The sequence below is a fragment of the Ipomoea nil genome, unplaced genomic scaffold (genome assembly GCF_001879475.1).
Source record: "Ipomoea nil cultivar Tokyo-kokei standard unplaced genomic scaffold, Asagao_1.1 scaffold3100, whole genome shotgun sequence".
Taxonomy (NCBI): Eukaryota; Viridiplantae; Streptophyta; class Magnoliopsida; order Solanales; family Convolvulaceae; genus Ipomoea; species Ipomoea nil.
This window is the reverse complement of record NW_017619528.1, coordinates 2,979,159-3,004,454: the sequence shown is the minus strand read 5'-3', so window position 1 is coordinate 3,004,454 and position 25,296 is coordinate 2,979,159. Positions and strand designations below refer to the sequence as shown.

General features: G+C 35.4%; 1 protein-coding gene and 1 long non-coding RNA gene across 2 annotated transcripts; both read left to right on the top strand.

Annotated features, from left to right (window-relative positions):
- The first annotated feature begins 795 nt into the window (after nucleotides 1–795).
- Nucleotides 796–6,617, top strand: LOC109166514. The gene is made up of 3 exons (XR_002051671.1): nucleotides 796–815; nucleotides 3,508–3,510; nucleotides 6,534–6,617. It is a non-coding gene; the product is annotated as an uncharacterized LOC109166514 (long non-coding RNA).
- Nucleotides 6,618–15,746: 9,129 nt separating this feature from the next.
- LOC109166516 lies at nucleotides 15,747–16,538 on the top strand. The gene has a single exon (XM_019315459.1). The coding sequence runs from the start codon at nucleotides 15,747–15,749 to the stop codon at nucleotides 16,536–16,538; it is 792 nt and encodes a 263-aa protein (XP_019171004.1).
- The last annotated feature ends 8,758 nt before the right edge of the window (nucleotides 16,539–25,296 follow it).

Here is a 25,296-nt window from a genome sequence, read left to right as displayed (position 1 = left end):
GTTTTTATTTTGATTCATGAACGCATTCTTATGCTGCATAATAGAACAACGGATCGGATAATATTAGTATTATATTCGTAATCCTTGCTGGCTAGCAATTGTCCTGCTAGCTTCGGAGGTGTGGGCTATGGCGCACAAGCAGTAATGCAGGCTGCTACTGCTTGGTGAAGAGTGAAGATTAAAGTTTGCGGTTGAAGAAAGCTGAAGAAGATAGAGAGGAGCTAAGGAGCAACTATAAATAAGTAGAATGTGATTAAATGGTTAATGTCCATCTACTTGTCATCAATTGATTTTAAATAGAATATGATAATCAGATAGTCAAAGAATTTTGTGATTAAGCGTGCTTGAATAACTGACATATTGGAATGTAAACAGGGTGACACATTTGAATGTAAGCATAGTGCAGCGCTGATATCATATCAACACAGAAATGAGAACTATAATATAATCCGTAAGTACTCACCAAAACTAGACATGCAAGGATAAGTTTTTTGGGTGGTAGCTCGGATGGGTTTTAGAAATTGTATCTATGGTAGTTCAAATTTGTATATACTATATATCCATATAAGGCTTGACATGTCCCACTATTTTATTAGTTATTTTAATGCGCACACTACTTGCAATTTAAAGTTGTCTAGAAGAAAGTATAAAAGTAAAGGCACATTTTCCATTTTCGTTGATTATATATTTATTTAGAAAAACTTTTATTTTCCTTTAAAACTAAATATTAACTTAGTTACCAGGACTATGTGGTCCAATGGTACTCGGGTTGAACTTCTATTTGGAAGGTTGTGAGTTTGAGCCTCAGTGGAGGCGTTATTAGCTCTTTGTGTTTCAGTAGGTTGAGAAAGTATATGAACAGATACTACATTGTAGGCGTTATCAGTGGAGGCGTTTTTAACTCTTTGTGTTTCAGTAGGTTGAGATACTACATTGTAAGCGTTATTAACTCTTTGTGTTTCAGTAGGTTGAGAAAGTATATGAACAGATACTACATTGTAGGCGTTATTAGCTCTTTGTGTTTCAGTAGGTTGAGAAAGTATATGAACAGATACTACATTGTAGGTGTTATTAGCTCTTTGTGTTTCAGTAGGTTGAGAAAGTATATGAACAGATACTACATTGTAGGCGTTATCAGTGGAGGCGTTTTTAACTCTTTGTGTTTCAGTAGGTTGAGATACTACATTGTAGGCGTTATTAACTCTTTGTGTTTCAGTAGCTCTTTGTGTTTCAGTAGGTTGAGAAAGTATATGAACAGATACTACATTGTAGGCGTTATCAGTGGAGGCGTTTTTAACTCTTTGTGTTTCAGTAGGTTGAGATACTACATTGTAGGCGTTATTAACTCTTTGTGTTTCAGTAGGTTGAGAAAGTATATGAACAGATACTACATTGTAGGCGTTATTAGCTCTTTGTGTTTCAGTAGGTTGAGAAAGTATATGAACAGATACTACATTGTAGGTGTTATTAGCTCTTTGTGTTTCAGTAGGTTGAGAAAGTATATGAACAGATACTACATTGTAGGCGTTATCAGTGGAGGCGTTTTTAACTCTTTGTGTTTCAGTAGGTTGAGATACTACATTGTAGGCGTTATTAACTCTTTGTGTTTCAATAGGTTGAGAAAGTATATGAACAGATACTACATTGTAGGCGTTAATTAGCTCTTTGTGTTTCAGTAAGTTGAGAGATACTACATTGTAGGCGTTAATTAGCTCTTTGTGTTTCAGTAGGTTGAGAAAGTATATGAACAAATACTACATTGTAGGTGTTATTAGCTCTTTGTGTTTCAGTAGGTTGAGAAAGTATATGAACAGATACTACATTGTAGGCGTTATTAGCTCAGATACTACATTGTAGGCGTTATTAGCTCTTTGTGTTTCAGTAGGTTGAGAAAGTATATGAACAGATACTACATTTTTCAGTAGGTTGAGAAAGTATATGAACAGATACTACATTGTAGGCGTTATTAGCTCAGATACTACATAGTAGGCGTTATTAGCTCTTTGTGTTTCAGTAGGTTGAGAAAGTATATGAACAGATACTACTTTGTAGGCGTTATTAGCTCTTTGTGTTTCAGTAGGTTGAGAAAGTATATGAACAGATACTACTTGTGTTTCAGTAGGTTGAGAAAGTATATGAACAGATACTACATTGTAATAGAGCTAGTACAGATACTACATTGTAATAGAGCTAGTAGCATTCAAAAAATATTAACTTAGTAGGTCAGTAGGTTGAGAAAGTATATGAACAGATACTACATTGTAATAGAGCTAGTAGCATTCAAAAAATATTAACTTAGTAGGTTCAAACTCTGATGATGTAGGTTTAGATTCTTTGAGTTGAAATTGTTTGAGAAAATATAGAACAGATACTACCTTATAAAGAATCATGAATATTTCAAAAAACAAAATAATATTAATGAGAATCATGTTACATTCAGTTTACAATTCCTTTCAGGCCATTCATGATCATTATTCTTTTTCCCCTAAAAGGTAATTGAATCCTCAACCCTAATGGTCTTCCACACTTCGGCCTAATAGAACTTTCTTAAGAACTCAATAAGAGGTAAATCTTTAAAGGCTAATTATTAGTTAATCATGGGATTAATATAATCATCTTTGTGTTGTGTGCATAAGAATATACGATTAAGGTTGCGATTCTCATTCTCCACTTGTGTCATCTGCATAGTGAATTGTCCATGTGGCAAAACCCTTGTGGATTTAGGTCATCTTATGGCTGCCACGTAACGACGTTTTTTGACGGCATGTGGGCCCAATGACTGAATTATATGCTTACATTTTAAAGACTAAGTACATCTATGATTAGAACAAGTGTTGGAGAGAGGGTCCACGAGCACAATTATAAGCATAAGATCTGGATGGTTTTTTGACTTTTAGTTCTTAGAGATCGTGATGGATGATGAATGTTTGAAACTAATAATTTTTAATAATAAAAATTGTGTATATGATTATGTAATGACAAAAACTTGTATGAGATTGTCTCACGGATTTCAATTCGTAAGACGGGTCGAATCTTTTATTAATGCGGTTAAAGATCTGGCTCATTAATCTATAATTTGACCCATTAATCAAAGATTTGACTCGTCTCACGGATTAAAACCTTGTGGATTATAGTTTACAAATATTATTGCTGATTTTGTGATTAAGTGATATTAACTTAAAAATTTAAATTAGAGAAAATTTCAATTTTGATCATATGACTATAGGGGTCTTGTTAATTTCAGTCCTTAACTTTTAAAAGTGTCAATTTAGTACTTTAACTATGCAATTTTTGTCAATTTTTATCACTCCAGCCAAATTGCCGGCCAAATTTCGTCGGAAAATTTTAATTGTTTAAATAATGAGGGTATTTTGATTATTTCACGTCTCTTTTTTTCTTCCCACGCAAGTCCATCACTTCCTCTCCCGTTTCCGGTGGATGTAATGAACTAAGATGATGGGGAAAGGAGGCTTGATGATATTAAACATAGGGTTTAGAGGGATAAAGAACGTCGGAAATGGGAGAGAAAGAGATGGACTCGCCGGGAAAGAAGAAAAGAGGCGTGAAATGACCAAAATACCCTCATTATTTTAACTATTAAAATTTTTCCGGCGAAATTTGACCGGCAATTTGGCTTGAGTGACTAAAATTGACAAAAATTGCATAGTTAAGGTAATAAATTGACACTTTTGAAAGTCAGAGACTGAAATTAACAAGACATCTATAGTCATATGACCAAAATTGAAATTTCCTCTTTAAATTACTCAATTCTTATTTTTTGTTTCAAATATATCCTGAAAAATAATATGTAAATTGGGCCTCACATACATACATACATATATATATATATATATATATATATATATATATATATATATATATATATATATATATATACATACATACATACATACATACATACATACATACATACATACATATATATATATATATATATATATATATATATATATATATATATATATATAACCACTTTCGATTGGAATCGAGTCAATCTGAATTTTGGTTCTTCGATGTGAGATGAAGAAATTAATATACTGTATGTTCAAAATGAATAATTGGTAAATGAGAAAATGATTATCGAATTAGATCCATTTGAGTTAAAAAATGAAAATGAAAAGGCTTGTGATAAGCTTTTGTCCAAATTGGATTTCAAAATTGATTTGCACAAGTATATGTATAATACCCTTTTAAAAGGAGTTTGAATTGTATAACATAAAAGCTCTCTTGTTTGCAAAGGTTTAAATCAAATTCCAAAGACATTGATAGAATCCGATTTATTTTTCTTCTCCCATCTTTATTTACATCTAGTAGGTCTTTTTTTTTTCTTTTTTTCTTTTTTTCTTTTTGCTTCATTTATTTGGGAACATTTTCTTGTTTATTATGGTAATAATTGAGTTTTTAGTAATTATACTTTTTGTATGGAATTTATCCGCACGTTTAATTTAAGAAATGAATTTTGAAAATAAAGCAATCATTTTTGTTAAATGGCATAAGTTCTATCACCATCCCCATGAGTCATGAATGTGATGGTGCATTGGTGCTTATACATCAAGACATTTTTGTTAAACATTTACTCGATCTGTACAATATACTTTTAAAAACAAATATGTTCAATTATGTAATAAAAATAAATATTCTCAATTATATTGCAACAAAAAATTACAACTTTAAAATCATAAAACTTAATGTTGTGTTTTTTTTTTTTTTTGATATGTTGTGTTTAATTTACTCCAATTTTGTATAATTCATTTTTTATTTTTTTGAACTTGCGGAGAAATGTATAAGTAAATATATTATCATTTTTGTTTCTCCTATTTCTATTTATTTTCAATTAATGTATAGATCAAATTAATCCGATTAATACATACTCTAAATAATTCACATCAATCGTTATACCGTGCACCAGGGCGCACATAGCACTGTGCGTCCCGCGCATCTCAAAACGATGTCGTTTTGTTAAGTTGTTAAAAAAAAAAAGCATCTGTTTCGAATACACATAAACTCATAACAGAATACACATAGTCTAACATATATAATACATAATACACATAAACTCATAACACAATACACCTAAATTTTTAATTGAATACACATAATGGGTTTGGTTAACATAATACACATAAACTCTTAACTGAATACACATAAACTCATAACACAATACACATAAAATTTTAATTGAATACACATAATGAGGTTTGATCATGTTCGAATGGACTGAGTGACATCAGCATGACGTCAACATGAAATGCGCATTTTGTGTCTGAGTGCACATTGCTATGTGCACCATGGTGCATGATATAAATTGCCAATTCACATAATGTAAAACACGAAATTCGATTATACTATAGAATATATGAGATTTTATCATTTAGGATCCTTCTCAATAACTCAACCGAGCTTTCACCAACTCTATATTTTGTATAGGCCCGCTTTGGTAACATAATTAGCTTATCAGCTAATTTTAGCTTACTTGATGACTATTAGCTGTTTAACTTGGTTAAATAATTAATACGAGTGTTTGATTAATTAATTTTTTATAATAGCTTATTGCTCCAAAATGCTAAATTCAAAAAAAGACTCAGAACAGCTTTTTCGATCAATTTTTTTGAAAAAGTCATTTTTACATGTAATCAGCTATCAACTAACAGCTAATTTACCAAACAGTCCTCTACAATCAGCTAATGCTATGAACTAGTCAAATCCACTAACCTAATCAGCTAACAGCTATTTACCAAACAGCTCACTAACCCAATTGCTCAACACTTCAAACTTATATTTGATCATGTATTCATGTTACTTGTGAAATGTCGTGACTAAGAAATGTGGACAAGTATACACTAACCTTTAATACAATATTGCATTATTATTTTTTTAGATGCATACATCAATCCTGAAAAGTACACTTCTCTTATAAGATAAAGATACAAGCTGGCTACTTAATATGATTGGTTAATCAATAAAGCATGAGGCATGAAACCCTATCAGTCTATCATAGGTGGTGCGAGGTAATCCGTATATTATTATGGAATATGAAATAATTAAATGGCTGAAGCATGAAATGCTGCAAAAAATCTTGGCAACTTGATGACAAGACGACCTTGCCGGTGAGGTGTGTGAAAAAAACCAAAAAAATTTGTTTGTAGCGTCCAATTAATCATTAGGGGATACATTCATTAATTATATTCAATGTATATAAAAATATATATTTTTTGATGACCAAAGATCTATGAAGTTTTTAAATCATTATTTTATTCGAGAAATGTATTCATTCAATTATATAGTATACCAAATTGATCATGAAGACTTATGACTTAAATTTTAGTATAATAATATATTAAATATAAAATTAGTTTGGATGTGTTGTTAAATCTTGACATTTAGTATCTAACCTTACATGGGTTTCTTCTCACAAAAGTAAAACAATCAGAGAATTGAGGTGGGAAAAGACCTTGTGGTCAAGCAGCATACTGTGACTCTTTTAAATGGGAGGGCACATGTTTGAACCATAGTGACGACATTGACTCTTTATGTTTCACTGGGTTGAGAAAGTATGTATGAACATATACTACATTGTAATAAAGTCCATAGTACTAAAAAAATAAATAAATAAATAAAGGGGAAAATGGCACTTTTTCCCCCTGAGTTATATACTTATAGCACTTTTCCCCCCTCAATTATTTAGGTAACACATTAGCCCCTTCAATTATTCTAAAAGTGGTGGTTTTTCCCCCTAATATATTAAATTGACATTTATACCCTTCAAATAAACATTTTATTTATTTTACTTCTCCAACAAATTATTGCGTATACGTAGGGATGACCACGATTCGGTTCGAACTGAATTGGACATTATAGCAATCGAATTAAAAATTTCCGGTTATGATTCAGATCTAGAACCCAATATTTGGATTTCAATTTATTAAAATTATGAATCAAAAAAATTGGATCATGAACCGTGAACCGGCGGTTCTGGACCCGATTCGCGATTTTGAACCGTTTTTATTTTAAAATTTTATTTTTATTTTAAAAATAGTCTAAATTCAACAATAAATGTATTTTATTTTTTCAGTTCGGAACATGAACTGTCCGTTTCGGGATTTTAATAAACTCTAAATATCGAGTTTCGATTCTAAATTGTAATTGGAATATTTCGGTTTGGTTGCTATAGTGTTTATTTGGTTTGAACCAAATTATGGTCATAATTTGTTGGAGAAGAAAAATAAATAAAATATTTATTTTAAGGGTAAATATGTCCATTTAACATTTTAGGGGAAAAAACATCCACTTGAATAATTGAGGGGGGGAAAGTGCTATAAGTATATAACTCAGGGGGAAAAAGTGTCATTTTCCCTAAATAAAGTGATATAAAATGGGTAGCCACCAAGTGGAGGGAACGAACATATTTTCTCATATATGATAGTTATTATGAATTTGATTCGATCGTGCTAACATCACTTGGTTGAGCCCGTCGCTCTAATACAATTTTAGCTCTCATGTGTTATCCTAGAGTAGTGGTGTAGAAGAGAACTATAGTTACGAGAGGGAGAGAGAGGCTTTCAAATAATATATATATATATATATATATAGGGAAGGGATTAGGTGCATTTGTTGCTTCCCGTGCGGATGTGCGGTGGATAATGTGCGTGAGGTTTATACTTAATGTGCGTCATGTTAATATGCATGAGTTTTGTACTTAATGTGCCTGAGTATTGTGTTTAATGTGCGTGAGATTTGTGCTTAATGTGCGTGAGTATTTCAGAATTACAAGCTCGATCAGAAGGAAGCAGAACAGAAACTCACGCACATTAACGCCCAAGCTTCTTGTTACTTCTTCCTTCAATTTGGCATTGGATTCTGGATTATCAGCTACCTTCAATGAAGTTGAATGTTTATATAAATGACGCACGCACAGTAAATTTTGCACAGCAGCTAAGTGTGAATTTCTGTTGTATTATTCCCATAATTCTTAACCACCATAGCTTGCCCCCGCATCATCATCAACAAGGAGGGGGCAAATGGCTACTGGGGATGGAGAATAAATTGACATCAATATTTTCTGCTGCATTTTACACATTCACGCACATTAAGTACAAATCTCAGACACATTAAGCACAACACTCACGCACATTGAGTACAAATTTTACGCACATTAATTCACTGCACATCCGCACGGGAAGCAACAACTGCACGGGAACCTTTCACTATATATATATATATATATATATATATATATATATATATATATATATATATATATATATATATATATATAGAGGCGGGTTCAGGTGCGGCAGTGTCTTACGGTGCGGTTATTTCTTACGGTGCGGCAACACCAATAGTTCACCAAATATGCACCATCAACGTTAGGAAATACACCACACAAAACAGAGTAAACAGAGCCCTGCATCACCAAACACACACCATTAGGTGTGAGTAAAAACACCATACACTGTTCGGAAATACACCATTGGGGGTGGTGAGTTATATGGTGTGTTTTTTTGAGTCTGTGGTGTATTTTGTGATGTTTTATTACATTTCATTGGGGTGTGTTTTTATTACAGTGTTGGTGCATATTGTTAACACTGTTGGTGTATTCTGGAATTTGACCGCACCGCCGCACCGTAAGACCCCGCCGCATATGAGCGCTCTTCTATATATATATATATATATATATATATATATATATATATATATATATATATATATATAGATGTGTATTCAAATGAGGACAAGTATATTATAGAGGATTGTGAGGACTGATGTAGTGTGTGCCATTAGGCGGTATGTCGTGTGCATGGCCAAATGTAGTCGTGTGCCACAGTTTGTATGTTGCGTGCTAGATTTGTTAATTTATAGAGCCTGGGTTCGAAACCTGATGTTTAAATTTATTCTTGTGTGCCATTATGTATTAAGTTGTGTGCCTGGTATTAATTTGTTGTGTGCCCATTATTTGTCCTCACAGTCCTCTATATATTGTTGTCCTCATTTGAACTCAACCCTATATATATATATATATATATATATATATATATATATATATATATATATAATTCAGAACCACATCCTAGGTGAGAACTTGTGGACAAATTCAATCCATTAATCTGCAAGACCTGATCGATGGGAAATCAAGTAAAAAATGAGATGTGTCATTTTTATAAATATTGCAAATTTTTAAAATGAGCAGGGTCATTTTCATAAATATTACAAAATTTTGTTTATTTTCAACCGTTAGATCTACTAGATCAACGGTTTAGATTTGTCCACAGGTTCTCACCTGATTATGGACACACACACACACACACACACACACACACACACACACACACACACACACACACACACACACACACACACACACACACACACACACACACACACACACACACACACATATATATATATATATATATATATATATATATATATATATATATATATATATATATATATATATATATATATATATATTGGATCATATGCGAAGGAAGGCTTTAGGTAAAAAAAAAAATAGGGTTACATTTTTATGACTTCAACAGTTCAAAATGAAGAAGAATTAAAAAACACGTGGTGGCATTGTTGTAATTTTGAGTAGGTAAGTTTAATTTAGATGTTCTTTTTCTTCGAGTGCATATTTTTTTCCTTCTTCGAGTGCATATTTTCCTTTCTTCGAGTACATATTTTTTGAAAGCAACCATAATGGTTATATTATAGATATGCAGAAATGGAACCGGGGGAACAATGTCCCAATACATAGCTGTAGCATAATTAAAAGCAGTAGAAGCTAAACTTTGAGCTAAGTAATTCTGAGATTTAGAGACGAAACTAATAATAGCAGTGTCAAAACTTGACATGTGAGCCTTACAGGCTTGTAAAACGTAACCTACGTATGATCGGGGTATAGACACGGATGAAGTTAGGTGCCGTTGCAGTATATGACAATCCGTATATACCCGTGCCAGATGCTCGCCACGATCTCGTAACCACGCAAGCGCTTCCTTGCACGCCATTGCTTCGGCCATCAGGGGGGAGAAGCATGCTGTGAGTGGAGCACAAAAAGCCGAGAGATACTCGCCATTACCAAATAAGATCGCACTTGCCGCTGCCGTGTTGGTTTGATGCCGGTACCCGGCGTCGATGTAGCATTGGACCGGCTGCGGATTTAGGGGTTACTGTGATGATCCGGCAGTGTGCTGTGGACTGTGCGTCGCCAGTGTAGAGTGCTGTGGGGGGACTTGATTATCCGCGGGAGGCGGCTGTCCGGTCTGGGGTGGCACGGCAGTTAGCCGGTGGACACGGACCCATGCGTGCACAGTTGTAGTTGCGATAGCCAGGATCTTCGTGGGTCTTTGGAGACAAGCATCCCAAACCGCTCCATTTCGTGCCCTCCATAAGTGATAGAGGATTGCAGCTGCAAACATAATTTCATTAGAGTCTAGAACATTTAATAATGCACTAAACCATTCATGAAAACTATCCGTTATAATATTGGGGATTGGAAGGTTAGATTGTGCCCATATGGACCTAGCATAGTCACATGATACCAATGAATGCATTATACTCTCATGATCCACACCACACATAGCACAAGTCGGGTCCACTTCAACCCTCTTTAAAAGCAAATTATCGGTTGTAGGAAGTATACCACTCAAAGCTCTCCATAAAAATATCTTCCATTTGGGTGGGATTTTCAGGCCCCATAGGTTGAGCCATTTATCAAAATTCCCATTAGTAAGGGTGCCATAATTTCCAACTATCAATTTATACCCATCCTTGACCGAATAATTTCCGTTTGGGTCCCCATGCCAATACCACGTATCCTCATATTTTGGTGAAATTGGTATTTTTAAAATCCTAGGCACATCATCTGGTTCGAATATATCAATTAAGATCTGGTGGTCCCATTGGCCAGTTTCTTGATCAATCAAACCCATCACCCTAGACCCAGCCAGCTGTGGTGGCATCTCAGTATGAATCATCGGGTCCGTATCATCCTGAAGCCATGGGTGCTCCCATATGAGTGTAGTAGTTCAATTCTCAATACGTCGCCTGACCCCATTACAAACCAGTTGTTTGGCTGCCATAATACTTCGCCAACAATAACTGGGATTTCCTCCCAAAGATGTCTCTGGTTCGAGTACATATGATCTGTCTCAGTACTTAGTTTTTCCTTTGTGTGCAAATCTTTATAACGTTGAGTGCAAAAATTTGGCTTTAGAGTGGACATTTTTGTGCTCTCAAGTGCACATTTTTGTGCATTCAAGTGCATATTTATGGGCCAATGTTTATTATATGTTTTTCATTCTTTTCAATAATCTATAACTAAATTTCTAATTAAATTTGTGAGATTTACAAATGATTTGTATGGGCAATTGCTTCAATAATAACACTTAAGTTGAATAACTTTTCTTTTTGCTACCATAAATTGCTTTGATTGAACATATTTATGCCATCGTGTGCAGAATTTGGCCTTCAAGTGTACAATTTTATGCCTTCAAGTGTACAATTTTATTCCTTCAAGTGCCTATTTGTGCCTTCAAGTGCATCATTATGGACAAGTGTTTATTATATATTTTGACTTCTTTTCAATAATCTATAACTAAATTTCTAATGCAATTTGTGAGAGTTACAAATGATTTGTATGTGCAATTGCTTCCATAACACTTAAATTGAATAACTTTCCTTTTTGGTACCTTAAATTGCTTCGATTGCACATCTTTGTGCCTTCGAGTGCAGAATTTTGACCTTCAAATGCACATTTTTGAGTCTTCAAGTGCATATTTTTATGCTTTCAAATGCACAATTTTTGTTAATTCGAAGTGTAACTTTTTTTTTTAAAGAGTTGTAGATTTGGATGAATTTAATGGCTGAGATTTGTGCACATTTTTCACCTGAGGCATCCTTCGCACCTGATCCAAGACATATATATATATATATATATATATATATATATATATATATATGAACGCTCTCAGATTAGAACATATTTTTAAGAAAAAACTAAGACTCAATCTCAACTAACCTATATGAAGCAATTAGAGGGAAAAAATGGTGACATTTTACTAATTTTCTTAAACTTTCAAAGTACAGGGAGCAACACTACAAACTGTTATTTGTAATGCGGTATAAAGTGTATTTGTTGAAAAACCTTAATGTTTAAATAAAATAACTAAACCCTAAAGCTAAACCATAAATGATAAATCTTAAGAAGTAAAATGCGAACCCCTAAAATAAACTAAAAAAAACAAAATTCTATATGAAAAAGAAAAAGAACTAAATTAAATCATAACTCAAAAAGTGAATCCTAAGTGTGTTGCATTTTCACATTGGGCGCAATGCATTGTATAACGATGCATTAGTGCACCGTATAATGTTGCAAAGCGAACTTAAAAATTTTGAACTATTTATCAAAATGTCATTACGTTTTTATTCTTACTTTAATCTAGAACTGTTAGATTTTGGTAGATGAGCGGCTGAGTTTAATTCTTAGTTTTCTTTTATTAACAAGTTTTAATTTTTAAAGTGTAGTATGAATCACTATATGGTGCAATTTGCAAGACTACAAAGTTCTTCTAATGTTATGTGAAAGTGCACTATGCAATATTGCAAAGTCCATCGTATATTGTTATAAAGTGTGCTTTAAAGTTAATGTAAAAGTGTGCTTTAATTTGCAATTAATACTATAGTGTATATTTTGCAAATTGTGCTTTGTATTGTTCCGATTTGTTGCACTTTAAAATTGGAAAAAATTATCAAAATGTCACTGCATTTTATTTTTTGTCATTGATGTAGTGTTCTCTTGGAAACACTCACGCACGCACACATATAGGAAAATGATCACATTTGAACTTGTTCTGAGGAGAAACTAAGAACCAATATCAACTATTTATATGGATAGATCTAACAGTTCTAGAGCACAGAGAGAACAAAAGTGATGGTACTTTAAGTTCATTTTTTAGATTTAATGAGTCAATTTTTTTATTTTTTTTAATTTTTTTTTTTGTATATATCACTTTTAATTTAGTTTAGAAGTTCACTTTTTACTGTTTAGGATTTAATATTTATGATATAGGTTTAGGGATTTAGTGTTTTGGTCTCGATTTTAGGATTTATCCATAAATGTACTCTATATTATTGTTAAAAATTACACTATATATGTTACGAATTACATTTTTAAATTGGAAAAAATTATAAAAGTGCCAATGCAGTTTTTTTTTTTTTTTTTTAATTACTTCAAATATGTTATATTTTTTTGAGTTAATACCCAAAATCGTCCTCGACTATAGTGGTTTTTCTCAATTTCGTCCGAAACGACTTTGGTGACCTAATATCGTCCAAGACTTTTGTGTTTCGCTCAATTTAGTCCCAGAATTTTGTGTTTTTGCTCAATTTAGTCCCTCATTTGCTATTCTGTCCATTTGGTGTTAAATAAATATACAATTCAGTAATTTTAATATTGGCATCTCTTTACTCATAGACATGTGAACTGCGAAATCTTTTTTTTTTCTACGAATTACCCCCAGAATTACTCCTAAAACTGTGAATATAAAATTTGATTTGCAGGTTCGGGAGTAATTCTGGGTGTAATTCGTACAAGAAAGAGGAATTTCGCACTTCACAAGTTGAAAGTAAAGCGAGATCAATATTGACATTACTGAATTGTCCCTTTATTTAACACCAATTTGACGGAATAACAAATGGAGGACTAAATTGAGCGAAACACAAAAGTCTGGGACGATATTAGGTCACCAATGTCGTTTAGGATGAAATTGAGAAAAACTACTATAGTCGAGGACGATTTTGGGTATTAACTCATATTTTTTTAAATAGATAGTTGTGATTGATTCTTAATTCTTCTTTTAAAAAAAAACATATATGTTATATGTAATTATGCCACCTCTATATATATATTGGTCTTTGAATTCTTGATAAACGTAACAAAATGTACACGTTATCATGACATCACCAAGGCCACCGTGTAAAGTTGTGATAGACTTATGATGTTAACTGTTAAGTGCTTCGACATTCTTTTTACGTGTTAATTACAATCAAAATAATCACTTTTATCAAATAAATTTTGAACCAGATATTTTATTTTTTAGGAGGTTTCAAAGTCAAATCTAATATCTCAATAAAAAGAAATTAAAGATTATTAAATTAAATTAAAATGCAATAATCTTCAACTTTCAATTCTCAAATAGAACACGCATATTATACTAAAAATAATTAAAATAAATATTCAATTATAATAGTCTATAGAGAATAAGTAGCAATATCGATTTAAAAAAAAAAAAATTACTCACAAACGGTTCATGACTGCTAATGCTACGTACCAACATCGCCGCTGCCACTGGTGGTCTACGAAATTGCTACAACGGCCCCCTCCTCTTGCCTCATCTTAGATATTGCCTCTCTTCCTTCCGCCCCAAAAAATACCCAAAAGAAGAAAGTCCCTCATTTTATCTCCATTAAACTTACTTCCTCAAACTATCTATTTTTGATAACTCAGCTTGTTTTCTTTCTCCGCAGTCAGCCAGTCAAAATCTCATTCCTTCTCCCTCTTATTGTATTATTGTAAAATATACCTTTTATCTTTCCTATCAAGACAAGGACAAATCGTTGTACTCTTATAAATACTTCTTTTCCTGTATTTTGTAAATTAAATTGATCAATATGAGATTCTTGACAGAATTATTGTTCTCATCATATGCACTAGTTAGTTTGGTCTCCAGTGGTGTGAGTGTAATCCTAAGTTGTGTTATGAAGATGCAATTTTAGTCTTCGATGTTGCATTCTTTTAGTTCTATCTTTGTCCTAGCAACTTCTGTTTGTTTTCAATAGTCATTTCCTAAATTAGTCTAGTTCAATTTTGCAAACGTTAACCCAAAAGCAAATAATAACACAGAGACAAACAAGAGATATTGCTTTAAAAAAAAAAAAAAACAAGAGATATTATGACAAAATTAAAAACTAGAAACACAACATTGAGAAAGAAAAAAAAAATCATGACACAACAAAAACTAAATTTACAAAGTGAACAATCAAAAATAAAAATAATTGAAAAATACAATTTCTCCAAAAAAAAAAAAAAAAAAATACTACCAGGAGTAATTGCTCACGGGTGTCCTATTGCCCTTGTCATAGAGCCTTGTGGTCTTGTGGAGGAGGTAAATCATGGAATGTGTGACGCAGCAGGCATGAATCAAACCTGTGATTTCAAGGGGGCACCGCCATCAATAGGATCACCCTTTGCTATTGTGCTATATGCCTCAGGATGTAGGAATTTAACTCCTAACCTTATTCCATGTGACTATTAAAGAAAAAAAAAAAATTAAAGATGCAAAATGACTAACAAATTTACATGAGATTAGGCTTTCGTCACTTGTGTGATTGTGATTATACATATATATATATATTAAAAGGCATAAGTTGATTGCTGATTTATAATTGAATTTATGTCAAATTTTAACATGTTCGGATTTTGTCCAAATTGAGTACAATGATGGGATATCCTAGTTTAGAAGGGTTCCTACGTAATTGCATGAATTCAATTATTAGCCACCTTAATCAAATCTTACAGCTCACTAGTCCTTTTCCCCGGTCACTAGTTTTCCCCTTCTATATATTCCCTCCTCCTTTGGAACTCCCTTCACCAACTTCATCTTCCCCACACTCCCTCCCCCCCACCCCCGCCGCTCCCCGCCACACCACCTGCGTCTCAGAACATGGAGACAGCCGCGGCGCACCCAACAAACTTATCAGAAAATCCCACCAAATTCAGAAAGAAACATCAAAAATCAAATGGGATTTCGTTCTGGGCTTTCCTCCTATCCATTTTCATATATATTTCCATATTCTACACCTTCAAACTCTCCCCAATGAATCTTTTAAGAAGCACCAAGTTCTGGTTCTTCATATCCAACACTCTTATCCTCATCATCGCAGCCGATTTCAGTGTTTTCTTTTCGTCGAGAAAGTCCGATGATTTCTACCAAGATTACCTTAAAACGGCGGGACCCAAAACTGCCTGTTTTTCTCCCTCCTTTGAAGGCCACATGCAACGTCGAAACTCGGTTGAGAAAAACAACACTCAAGAGAAAGTGGTTCCTGAGATCACACCACCCGAAGAGATCAAATGCGTGATTTCCCATGCAGCAGCGAGAAACGAAGAACATGAAGTCGTCGCTAAAGAAATGGGAACCGTCACAAACAATGACTCAGAAAAATGCTACGACTGTGAGAGTTTTCGAGGAGCGAAGAAAGAGGCGAAACGTGGACGAAGCAATTCGGAGGTAGGGATTGTTTTAGAAGAAAATGAGGAGGAGGAGGAGGAGAAGAGGAATAATAATGGTCTTCAAAGGTCACAGTCTGAGAAATATAACCTTAAAAACGTCGAAGAAAACAATGAGTTTTCGGACATGTCTGTGGAGGAGTTGAATAGAAGAGTGGAGGAGTTCATTCAACGATTTAATACGCAGATTAGGCTTCAAGCTGCATCAAGAAAATTCCGGAATTAGAATAATAATAAAAATAGCATGGTAGAGCCAATAAAAAAAATGATTTTTGTAAATTAAATAAAACAATTATGGTACAGCGTTGCTATTTTTTCCTAAATTTTTTATTTTACAAATGAAAAATAGAGACTAAAAAAAATTATAAGTAAATGAAAAATATTAAAAAGTATTATTAAAATACCATGTATGTACTAAGTATTATTTTAGTAGAGTTTAATAATTTTATGATCCATGGTTAAAATTATAATTTTTTTGAAGAATTAACGGGGCGTTTGGTTGGAGGGGGAATTATGTGAGAAAAGAATTGCAATTCCATGAGAGTTGAATTATTGAGAATAAAGTGGGAATTTAAATTCCAGTGTTTGGTTGACAGGAATAGAATTACTGGGAATTTCAATTCCAATGTTTGGTATACATAGGAATTGAAAGGGAATAAGTAGTATAAAGTCAAAAATGTCCATTATTGTTGTTAGACATTAATTTTAGGCTAAAAAAGGAAGGTATAAGTTTGACTCATCACTATCTTTTTTTTTTCCAGGAATTAAAATACTAGGGGGGACATGATATTTTAATTCCATGAAAATGGGAGAATTGCAATTCCAAAGGAATTGTAATTCCCTCCAACCAAACTACGGAATTTAATGGCTTTTGAAATTAGGTGGGAATTAAGTGGAAAGAGAATTTAAAATCCCTCCAACCAAACGCCCTGTAAGGGTGTATATTGTAATGGTAAAATGTTAGGACTAAAACGGCAAATAAGAAACTATTGAGAAGTTGAAAATGCATTTTTTCCATAAATAAATTAATATATGAATGCTTTAATATATATATATATATATATATATATATATATATATATATATATGAACTGCTTTCAAAAAAAAAAATAATATATGAATTATACTTCAATGTGTTAACTAGTCTCTAATATTTTTTGTCTATCTTGAGCGGAAGGGATTCATCTATCCTTAATCAGAGGTCAAGGGTTCAATTCGATCCTTGGCTTTGGGTATGCTCATGCAATATTTTTGTCTGTATCTTGTCTTCAGTTTTTGTTTTGTTTTTTTTTTGTTTTTTGTTTTTTTGTTTATTTGTTTTTTTAAGCAATAACTAGTGTACAAAATGCTTTTAGAGTTCTCTTTTGATGGAGAGTTTTTACGTTTGGTAGAGAAATCTTCTTTCCTTACATACGCCAAATCTTCTTTACAAGTACGAAATCTTCATTTGCTAATTATAATAACCCACAAAGAATTTAATACTATACTATTTATAGCAATCAAGCAAATTGTTCGGGAAGGAATAAAATTATGATATATACATAGCTTCTTTTTTTTTTTTTTTTTTTTTTTCTTTTTTCTTTTGCAAGAACATTTCATACATTTTGATATAAGTCACAAAATGAGTTTAATTAAATTCAATCCTATAAGTGTATAAATGATACACGTTAAACTTTATTATAAATTATTGGCTAATTTATTTGTCAAAGGTTCGAATTTATTTTAGTTATAATCTTTGGACCGACTCCTATCAAGTTATATCTCAGCATTCTAGCACAGCCTCTGGATATGCTCGATCTTAGTCGCGTAGATCCTTCAGTGGCCTTCTAACCAATTTCAGTTGGTCTGATCTATTATCAATGGGTTGTGATCAGCAATTATTTGGGAAAGTTGGTTTGATGAAAAACAAGTATAAAATGATTGTTTCTTTATCATTTCACTTCACGGATTTCAGAGGTATTATTTAGAGGGATATTCTATTTATATTAAATCAATTTATCAGATTATAATTTTAGATTGAAGAGATGATCTCGCCGGATCAATCTACCTGAAGCTGGTTCAGCTGTATGCTTGTATCTGCGCCTGAAGAAGAAATAACCAAATAGGCATGCACGATCCTCTCCTAATTTAGATGTTGTGAATATTAAATTTGGTTGTTGTGGCTAAGGCTGTGTGTATACAAACCCCCTTGTAATCTCAGTGAACATCTAGTAGATTGGGCTGACGTGAGTTGCCCTGCAGACATAGATGATTTTGCTCTGAACTACGTGATCAATTTCTGTGTTCCGGATTTTAATTTCTTACCTTTAATTTGTTATTTGTTCATTCAAAATTGACATAATTAATGGTACGTTACTTCCTTAATTAAAACCAAGTAGAACTTTAAGTATTGACTTGCACTCAAGACCCACGATTTAATTAATTTTAATTGATATTAGAGCCCGAAGACTTAATTTATTAGTTTATCGATCTGGCTATTCTGTGTCTCTTGAACTCAAGCTTTTAGCGGTTTTTAGTGTTATTTCTTTTATTGCTTTGTTCAATCTCAAGGTGTGTTAAGTGTTTCAGGATGGATCGATTTAAGCCTCCTCCCCAGTTAACAGGTGACAACTACGCCTATTGGAAAGCCCGCACGAGAACTCGTTTGGCGTTGTGTTTTAAGAGGGTGAACACATCATACCAAGGCTGGACCTACTTCAGAGGATCCCCGAGTGACAAAACCTGAAACTGAATAGACTCAAACTGAAATAACCAATGCTGGATATAATGATAAAGCACTTGACACGATTTATTCATTAATGCATGAAAGCCAATTTTTTTTGGTTACAGGTATTGATTCAACAAAAGTTGCATGCGAGATACGTGAAACAACCTACGAAGGTACACGTTCAGTTAAGCAATCGAAACTGCAACTAGTCCAGTCCGAATTTGAGGAACTTCGAATGCATGAGGATGAAACCATTATAAGTTTCCATGGCCATGTCCAAGAATTGGTCAATCGTCCAACGGTTCTTGGAGAACCCTTCTCCAAACCGAAGCTGGTCAAAAAATCCTAAGGTCTCTACCACCACGATTCAAGATGAAGGTATCTGCTATACAAGAACATGATGGTTGGGAAAATAAGTCAGTGGCTCAATTAATGGGAATTCTACAAACTTATGAAATGGAAATCATTGATGATCACACTAAAAAGTAAAAAACCATTGCCTTTACCGTTGAAGAACAGGAAGCTACGCCTGATCTAGAGGAACCAGGTGATGGTCCAATTGTGTTTTTAACTAAACATGTAACACCCCCTTAAAAACATGCTATTTAAAAGCCTTAAACATGCAGATAACTGAACTAAACAACAAACACAGCGGAAGGCTGAAAGATAGATAGATAGACATAATCCGGAACATGGGGTGTTATGCCACGTTCACCAAAAGGATGAACGCACCGGCAACATCTGCAATGTTTACATCTAAACCCATTGTCTCAAAGTTCTATATCTAAGCTGGCACACAGGCCACAAAACGAAAGGGAGAAGCTATACTAGCAAGCACTAGACCGCGCACACGTCTAGACATCACCGGAAAGAACACAATAAAACATGGGACGACGCCCGGTCAGCGAATAATGCTGGTAACCCACCAATACATGTGAAATATCATACATAGGTAAGATATACATTTGCAAAATCATTTGCGAAACGGAATACATATATATAAGTGAAAAACCAAGAGTAATAGTCAACACAAGACTCACGCTCTCAACAAGAACACAGGAACACATCCCAAGACCACAAAGGACAACAACAACTCAAAAGGATAAAGACAAGACTAACGGAAACACATGCCTAGGCAACACATGCCTTTGTGACTACACACGTCACAAGAAGAGAACTACACAAGCCCTCGTGACATCACCCATCACGAGTTGATATGCCTTCCTTATGCCCGGTTCCAACCTTATGGCTACCCCCAACCTTATATCTAGTTCCAACCTTTACCTCCAGGACCCCTGTACACCAAGTCCAACCTTATTCCACCGGGAACCGTCGTTCCCCCTCCAAAAGTCCCTCCAACAAAACCACCAAATTCATAGTACACGAGGGTACCGTACACACATACGGCAACACATGCCTCCCAAGAAATACGTGAACCTTACACAAAGGTCACAACTCCATAATCACGTGATGGCCACCACGAGGACCACTGCAATACCTTGGTGACTAGTGTCTCATACCACTAATCGTGCAATCCAGGTAAAGCTACACACGCATCACACCACAACAGGAATCAATCAACGGATCACAACGAAGATATGAAACCATACTCAATCAAGGAATGGATCACAGTCCACAACAACAACGATGAATAACACAAGTTATCATCAACCCATAAGAAGGTACAAACAACACACATGCTAGCATTCAAACATCGAACTAGCATGCTTATCAAACGGGTAAACCAAACGTAGTTCTGAAGAACACACAAGACTCATCACGGTTCAACGAAACACAATGTTGAACACTTAGCACGATTCAAGACACCAAAACCTGCATGGATTCCTACCATATAGTTCTAGACATACGAAACATCAAGAAGACACTCAAATCGTTCCACAAAAGAACAACGAGAAGTCAAAAGACCAAATACCGAGTCAAAAGAATCACGGGGAACAAATCCCCAATCAACCACACTGTGTACCCCGCGGGTGGGCCCACGGGTAGGCCCCTACCCGTGGTCCTGCCGGCGGGTACAGGCCCTTCAACAACGTGTACCTCGCGGGTGGGCGGTGGGTTGGACCCCTACCCGCCGTTCCGCCCGCGGGTACACCCTTGTACCACAATAAATCACTTCGCGGATTTTCATCTCCAAACTCAAATTCACGTCCAAAACATGCCAAATCTCACCAAATACAACAAAATGATTTGAATCAAAGGAATAGCAAAGTAATGGCATACAAGAACCCTAAACACAAGCTCTAGATATGCATTTTCACAAGACAATGCATAAACACTCACATTTCATAGCAAAACACATGTAGAATCCAAGAAATATTCACATAGGTAAGCAAAATAGATTTTATAGAGCATGGGTTACCTCTTGTAGACTAAAGACTTCACTTTACACCTCAACAAGCTTCTCACTAGGCTCACCTTCCAAACCCACTTCAAGAACATACTAAAAGATCATAAAGATCCTATCTTTAAGAAAAGACACCTTAGATAAAACCAAAAACACAAGATGAACTTAGATCTTACCCTCCTAGATGCCCAAATATATGAAAGGTTGAATCTTGGAAGCAACTCTTGAAGTTTTGGCAAGGCTCCAACTTGGCTTGGAAGAAAAGCTACTCACCTTTTTAGAGAGAAGGTGGAGCTAGATTTTTAGAAAGTGTAAGGAAAGAATGAAGGTGGTCTACTAGGTTAGATTACAATACTAACACCAAGTGAAAGGTCAAGAATACCCTTACTAACATAAGGAAGTGTAAGGAACAAGGGAACTCCTTACAAAGTTCACGGTACAACTTTGACTTTGGGGTTAACTAGTCAATTACTAGTCCCCAACTGATAAGTTTCAGGAATTTAAGGAATTAAATTATAAATTAAAATAGGATTAATTACTTAATTAATCCCTTAATTGAATTTGGATTTCGGGGTGTCACATCCTCTCCCCCTTCAAAGAAGCTTCGTCCCCGAAGCTTGGGTACGACGAATTAAAAGCAAACGGTGAAAAGAAACAACATTATGACAAGAGGTTCAAGAACAAACTCTTTTGGTCAAAACTCAAAAGGATTCACAAGGATTTCAAAGCAAGAAAGAAGGCATACCAAAACAAAGATTGGCTAGAATTTAATAAACGGATGTTTTGAGCACCACGAACTCTAGTCTCAACTCAAACACCGACTCCTAGTCAACAACTAAGAACTAAACAACTAACACAAAACACCAACTACTACTAAGCTAACTAAACAACAAAGCAACAAGCAGAACAAGCACAAAAGCGAACAACAAACAACCTACAAACTGCAACAACGGCTAAGAAGATAACAACAACTAGGGAAGGGCGAACAAGGCGGCCAACAACTCCACTCTAGAAGGACTCGCTCTCCGACTCATCGGTGCTCTCCTCGGATCCTTCATCATCCTCCCCTTTGCGGCTTGAACTGGCCTCGATCTGATCTAGCCTTTGGTGAACTGCGACAGACGACGTCTTCATAAAAGCAAAGCAACTAAACCAACTACTCAAACTACAAGCTAACAACCCCGGCAAACAAAAGAGGAAGACTAAATGCACAACTGAGCAAACAACTACCAACGAACCTACTTAACAAAACAAGCAAGGGACACAACAAGGTTCCACAACGAAAACGGTCGGCTTGCGAAACGGATTACAAAGCTTAAGAGATGGGTTGCAAACAAGGTTTTAAGCAACAAAGTTGTTCGCCACTAACCAAAGTTAGGGAAAACAAGGGTTTAAAGTAAGGTAGAAAGATTGATAGGCTTGGTCACAACGAAGTTCAACACAAAAACCGTCGGTTAACAAAACGAGTGGCAAGGCTTAGAAATAAGCTGAGGGTTCACAAAGGTAAAACAAGAAAGAAAGACAAGGTGATTGATAAAAGGTTTGCTGGAAAGGAAAGCTAACTCCACACCGAGCTAGACTTCTGCCCAAAACTAGCCAACGATTTACTCAAAACGAGACGGCTCAGCTAAGGAACAAGCCACAAACAGAAACTGACACCACAAGAACCCTAAACTAGATCACTCGGGATCACAGGACCAGGGTTGCATCTTCAACTGATCTCCGCTAACTTCTTCAACCAAAGGAAACAAGGTACTCACACTACACAACTTGAGCTCGGCATCTGCTTGAACTTGATCTAACACTTCCGACAAAGGCTACAACTGCTAGATCCAAAACACGAGTTGGATGTCCTTATCTCCGGCTCTTGGGCTAACTTGATGCAGGCTACCAACTTAACACTTGCATTAGCATACAACTTCCAACTCTCTACAAAGCACGCTTGAAACCTCAAAACTTCGGTCCGGATGAAAGGTTCAAAACAAGAACGGTAACAAAGGAGAAAGGTAACTCAGGGGAAAGAAGGCTCACAAGAAGATATGCGGTTCAACGGTAAGGATTAGAGCGAAAGGTTTGGGTTCAGAAACTCAAGGACCACGTGACATAGGAGTAGGATCAAAGTCATCAAAGTTGCAATTTAGGAATTAAGGCTGCCACCTTGCACATAATCGTTAGAAGCGGGGAATACAAGAACGAGGTTCGATTCAAAAGGGAAGATCAAGGTGGGAGTTCAGGTTCAGCAATTCGATGACCATGTTGATTAAGAAGAGAAGAAAGGTAAACAGGGCTACAACTTAAGAAGTAAGGAATCAAAATGGGGTTTTAGGGAGTTGAAAAGAATTTCCTCATGGGGGATATCCGATTTAAACTCTAGGATAGCGATAACTAGGAAGGGAATTAAGATTCTCAAAGTCACAACTTAAGAAAGATGAGGTCGTAACCTTGAACAGAGTCAAATCAAGAGAGGAACATGAACGAGGTTTGAAAGAATTGAAAGGATTTCCCAACGAAGGGTACTAGATTTAGGCTAAAGAATAGTGTAGGTTAGGAAGGAAATCAAGATTTTCAAGATTACAACTTAGGAAAACGAGGTTGTCATCTTGTATAGAATCAAATTAAGAAGGAAACGAGAATGACGCTCGAAGAGATAGGAAAGATTTCTCGGAATGAGACAATTGGTTTGACAAGAAGATGATAGAAATATGGCTTAAAGAGGGTTAAGGATTCTCGACTTCAGGCTACTTCTTCGACTTGACGCTTCGATCACTGCACTACTGAAGGCTCCCTACTTCGACTCGGATGCAACTTAACTCTTAAACCTTGCCAGATTCTTCAAAAGCAGATGTCACCGCCGTCTTGCACAAGATGGTTCAGAAAGAAAACAAGAACAAGGTTCGGAATAAAAGGATTACTTGGCAAAAAGGGTGATAGGGTTTGACCAGAGAAAGGAAAGATTAACGAGGATCAAGGGTAACACTCAAAACAAGCTAACGTCCGAAGCTAACATGCAGGAAAGGCACAAAGACGAAGGAAGGTGCAATAAAAGGGTACAAAACTTACTTCCACGGTTCCCACTTGCATCTGTCTCACAACTGTTGATCTTGCCTTGCCGAGGTTGTTGATGAGTCCGTTGAAGTCTTCCTCTTAGCCCTACACTCAAAGGACCGGTGACCTTTCTTGCCACAAGCAAAGCACTCTATCGGTTTCCCATGACAGACGACACCGGGGTGGTCACTTCCACACTTCTTGCAAACTGAGCGCCTTCCTTTAGCCTTCTTGTTCCGGATTGGTTAAGGAGCCTTACCTCTCTTAGAGCCATCTCTTTGAAAACTTCTTGTTGATTCGGCATCGGTAGCCATCAAACTACTAACCATTGGTGAAACACTTCCGTCAAGCTTCCTCTTACGGTTCTCCCAGATTCCTTTCTGAACTTGCTGAACTCGGTAGGGGTCGGTTGCACAAAGGTAGGCCTCCTTGACATGCGCAGGATAGAACCGCTCATGTAACTTAACCTTCAGGTCTTCTCAACCGAACTCCGGATCCTGTCTACAGGCTGGCCTTTCAAGCATCCACCACGAGTCTGCTTCTTGCCGAAGGTAGAACGTAGCCAACTCCACCTTGCGATTCTCCGGGCATACCACAACTTCGAAGATATTGTCAAACATCCAGATCCACTTGTCCAGCACTGCGGGATCTTTTTCACCGGCGAAGATCGGGGAACGAAGACTTGCGGCTTGACGTACTACATCCCGATTCCCATACTGAAGAGGGTTGTTGATGTTGAGGAGGGCACTGCTCAGCTTCTGGGTGATCTACGTCAGTTGATGAAGGCTTTGAGCTAGCTGTTCATTGGTGGCTGCTTCTGAAGACCTTGCACGACGTCTCGATGGTGCCATCCTCGACTTCTACAAC

Coding starts and splice junctions, on each gene's coding strand:
- LOC109166516 (XM_019315459.1), top strand. CDS start 15,747: ATGGAGACAGCCGCGGCGCACCCAACAAACTTATCAGAAAATCCCACC.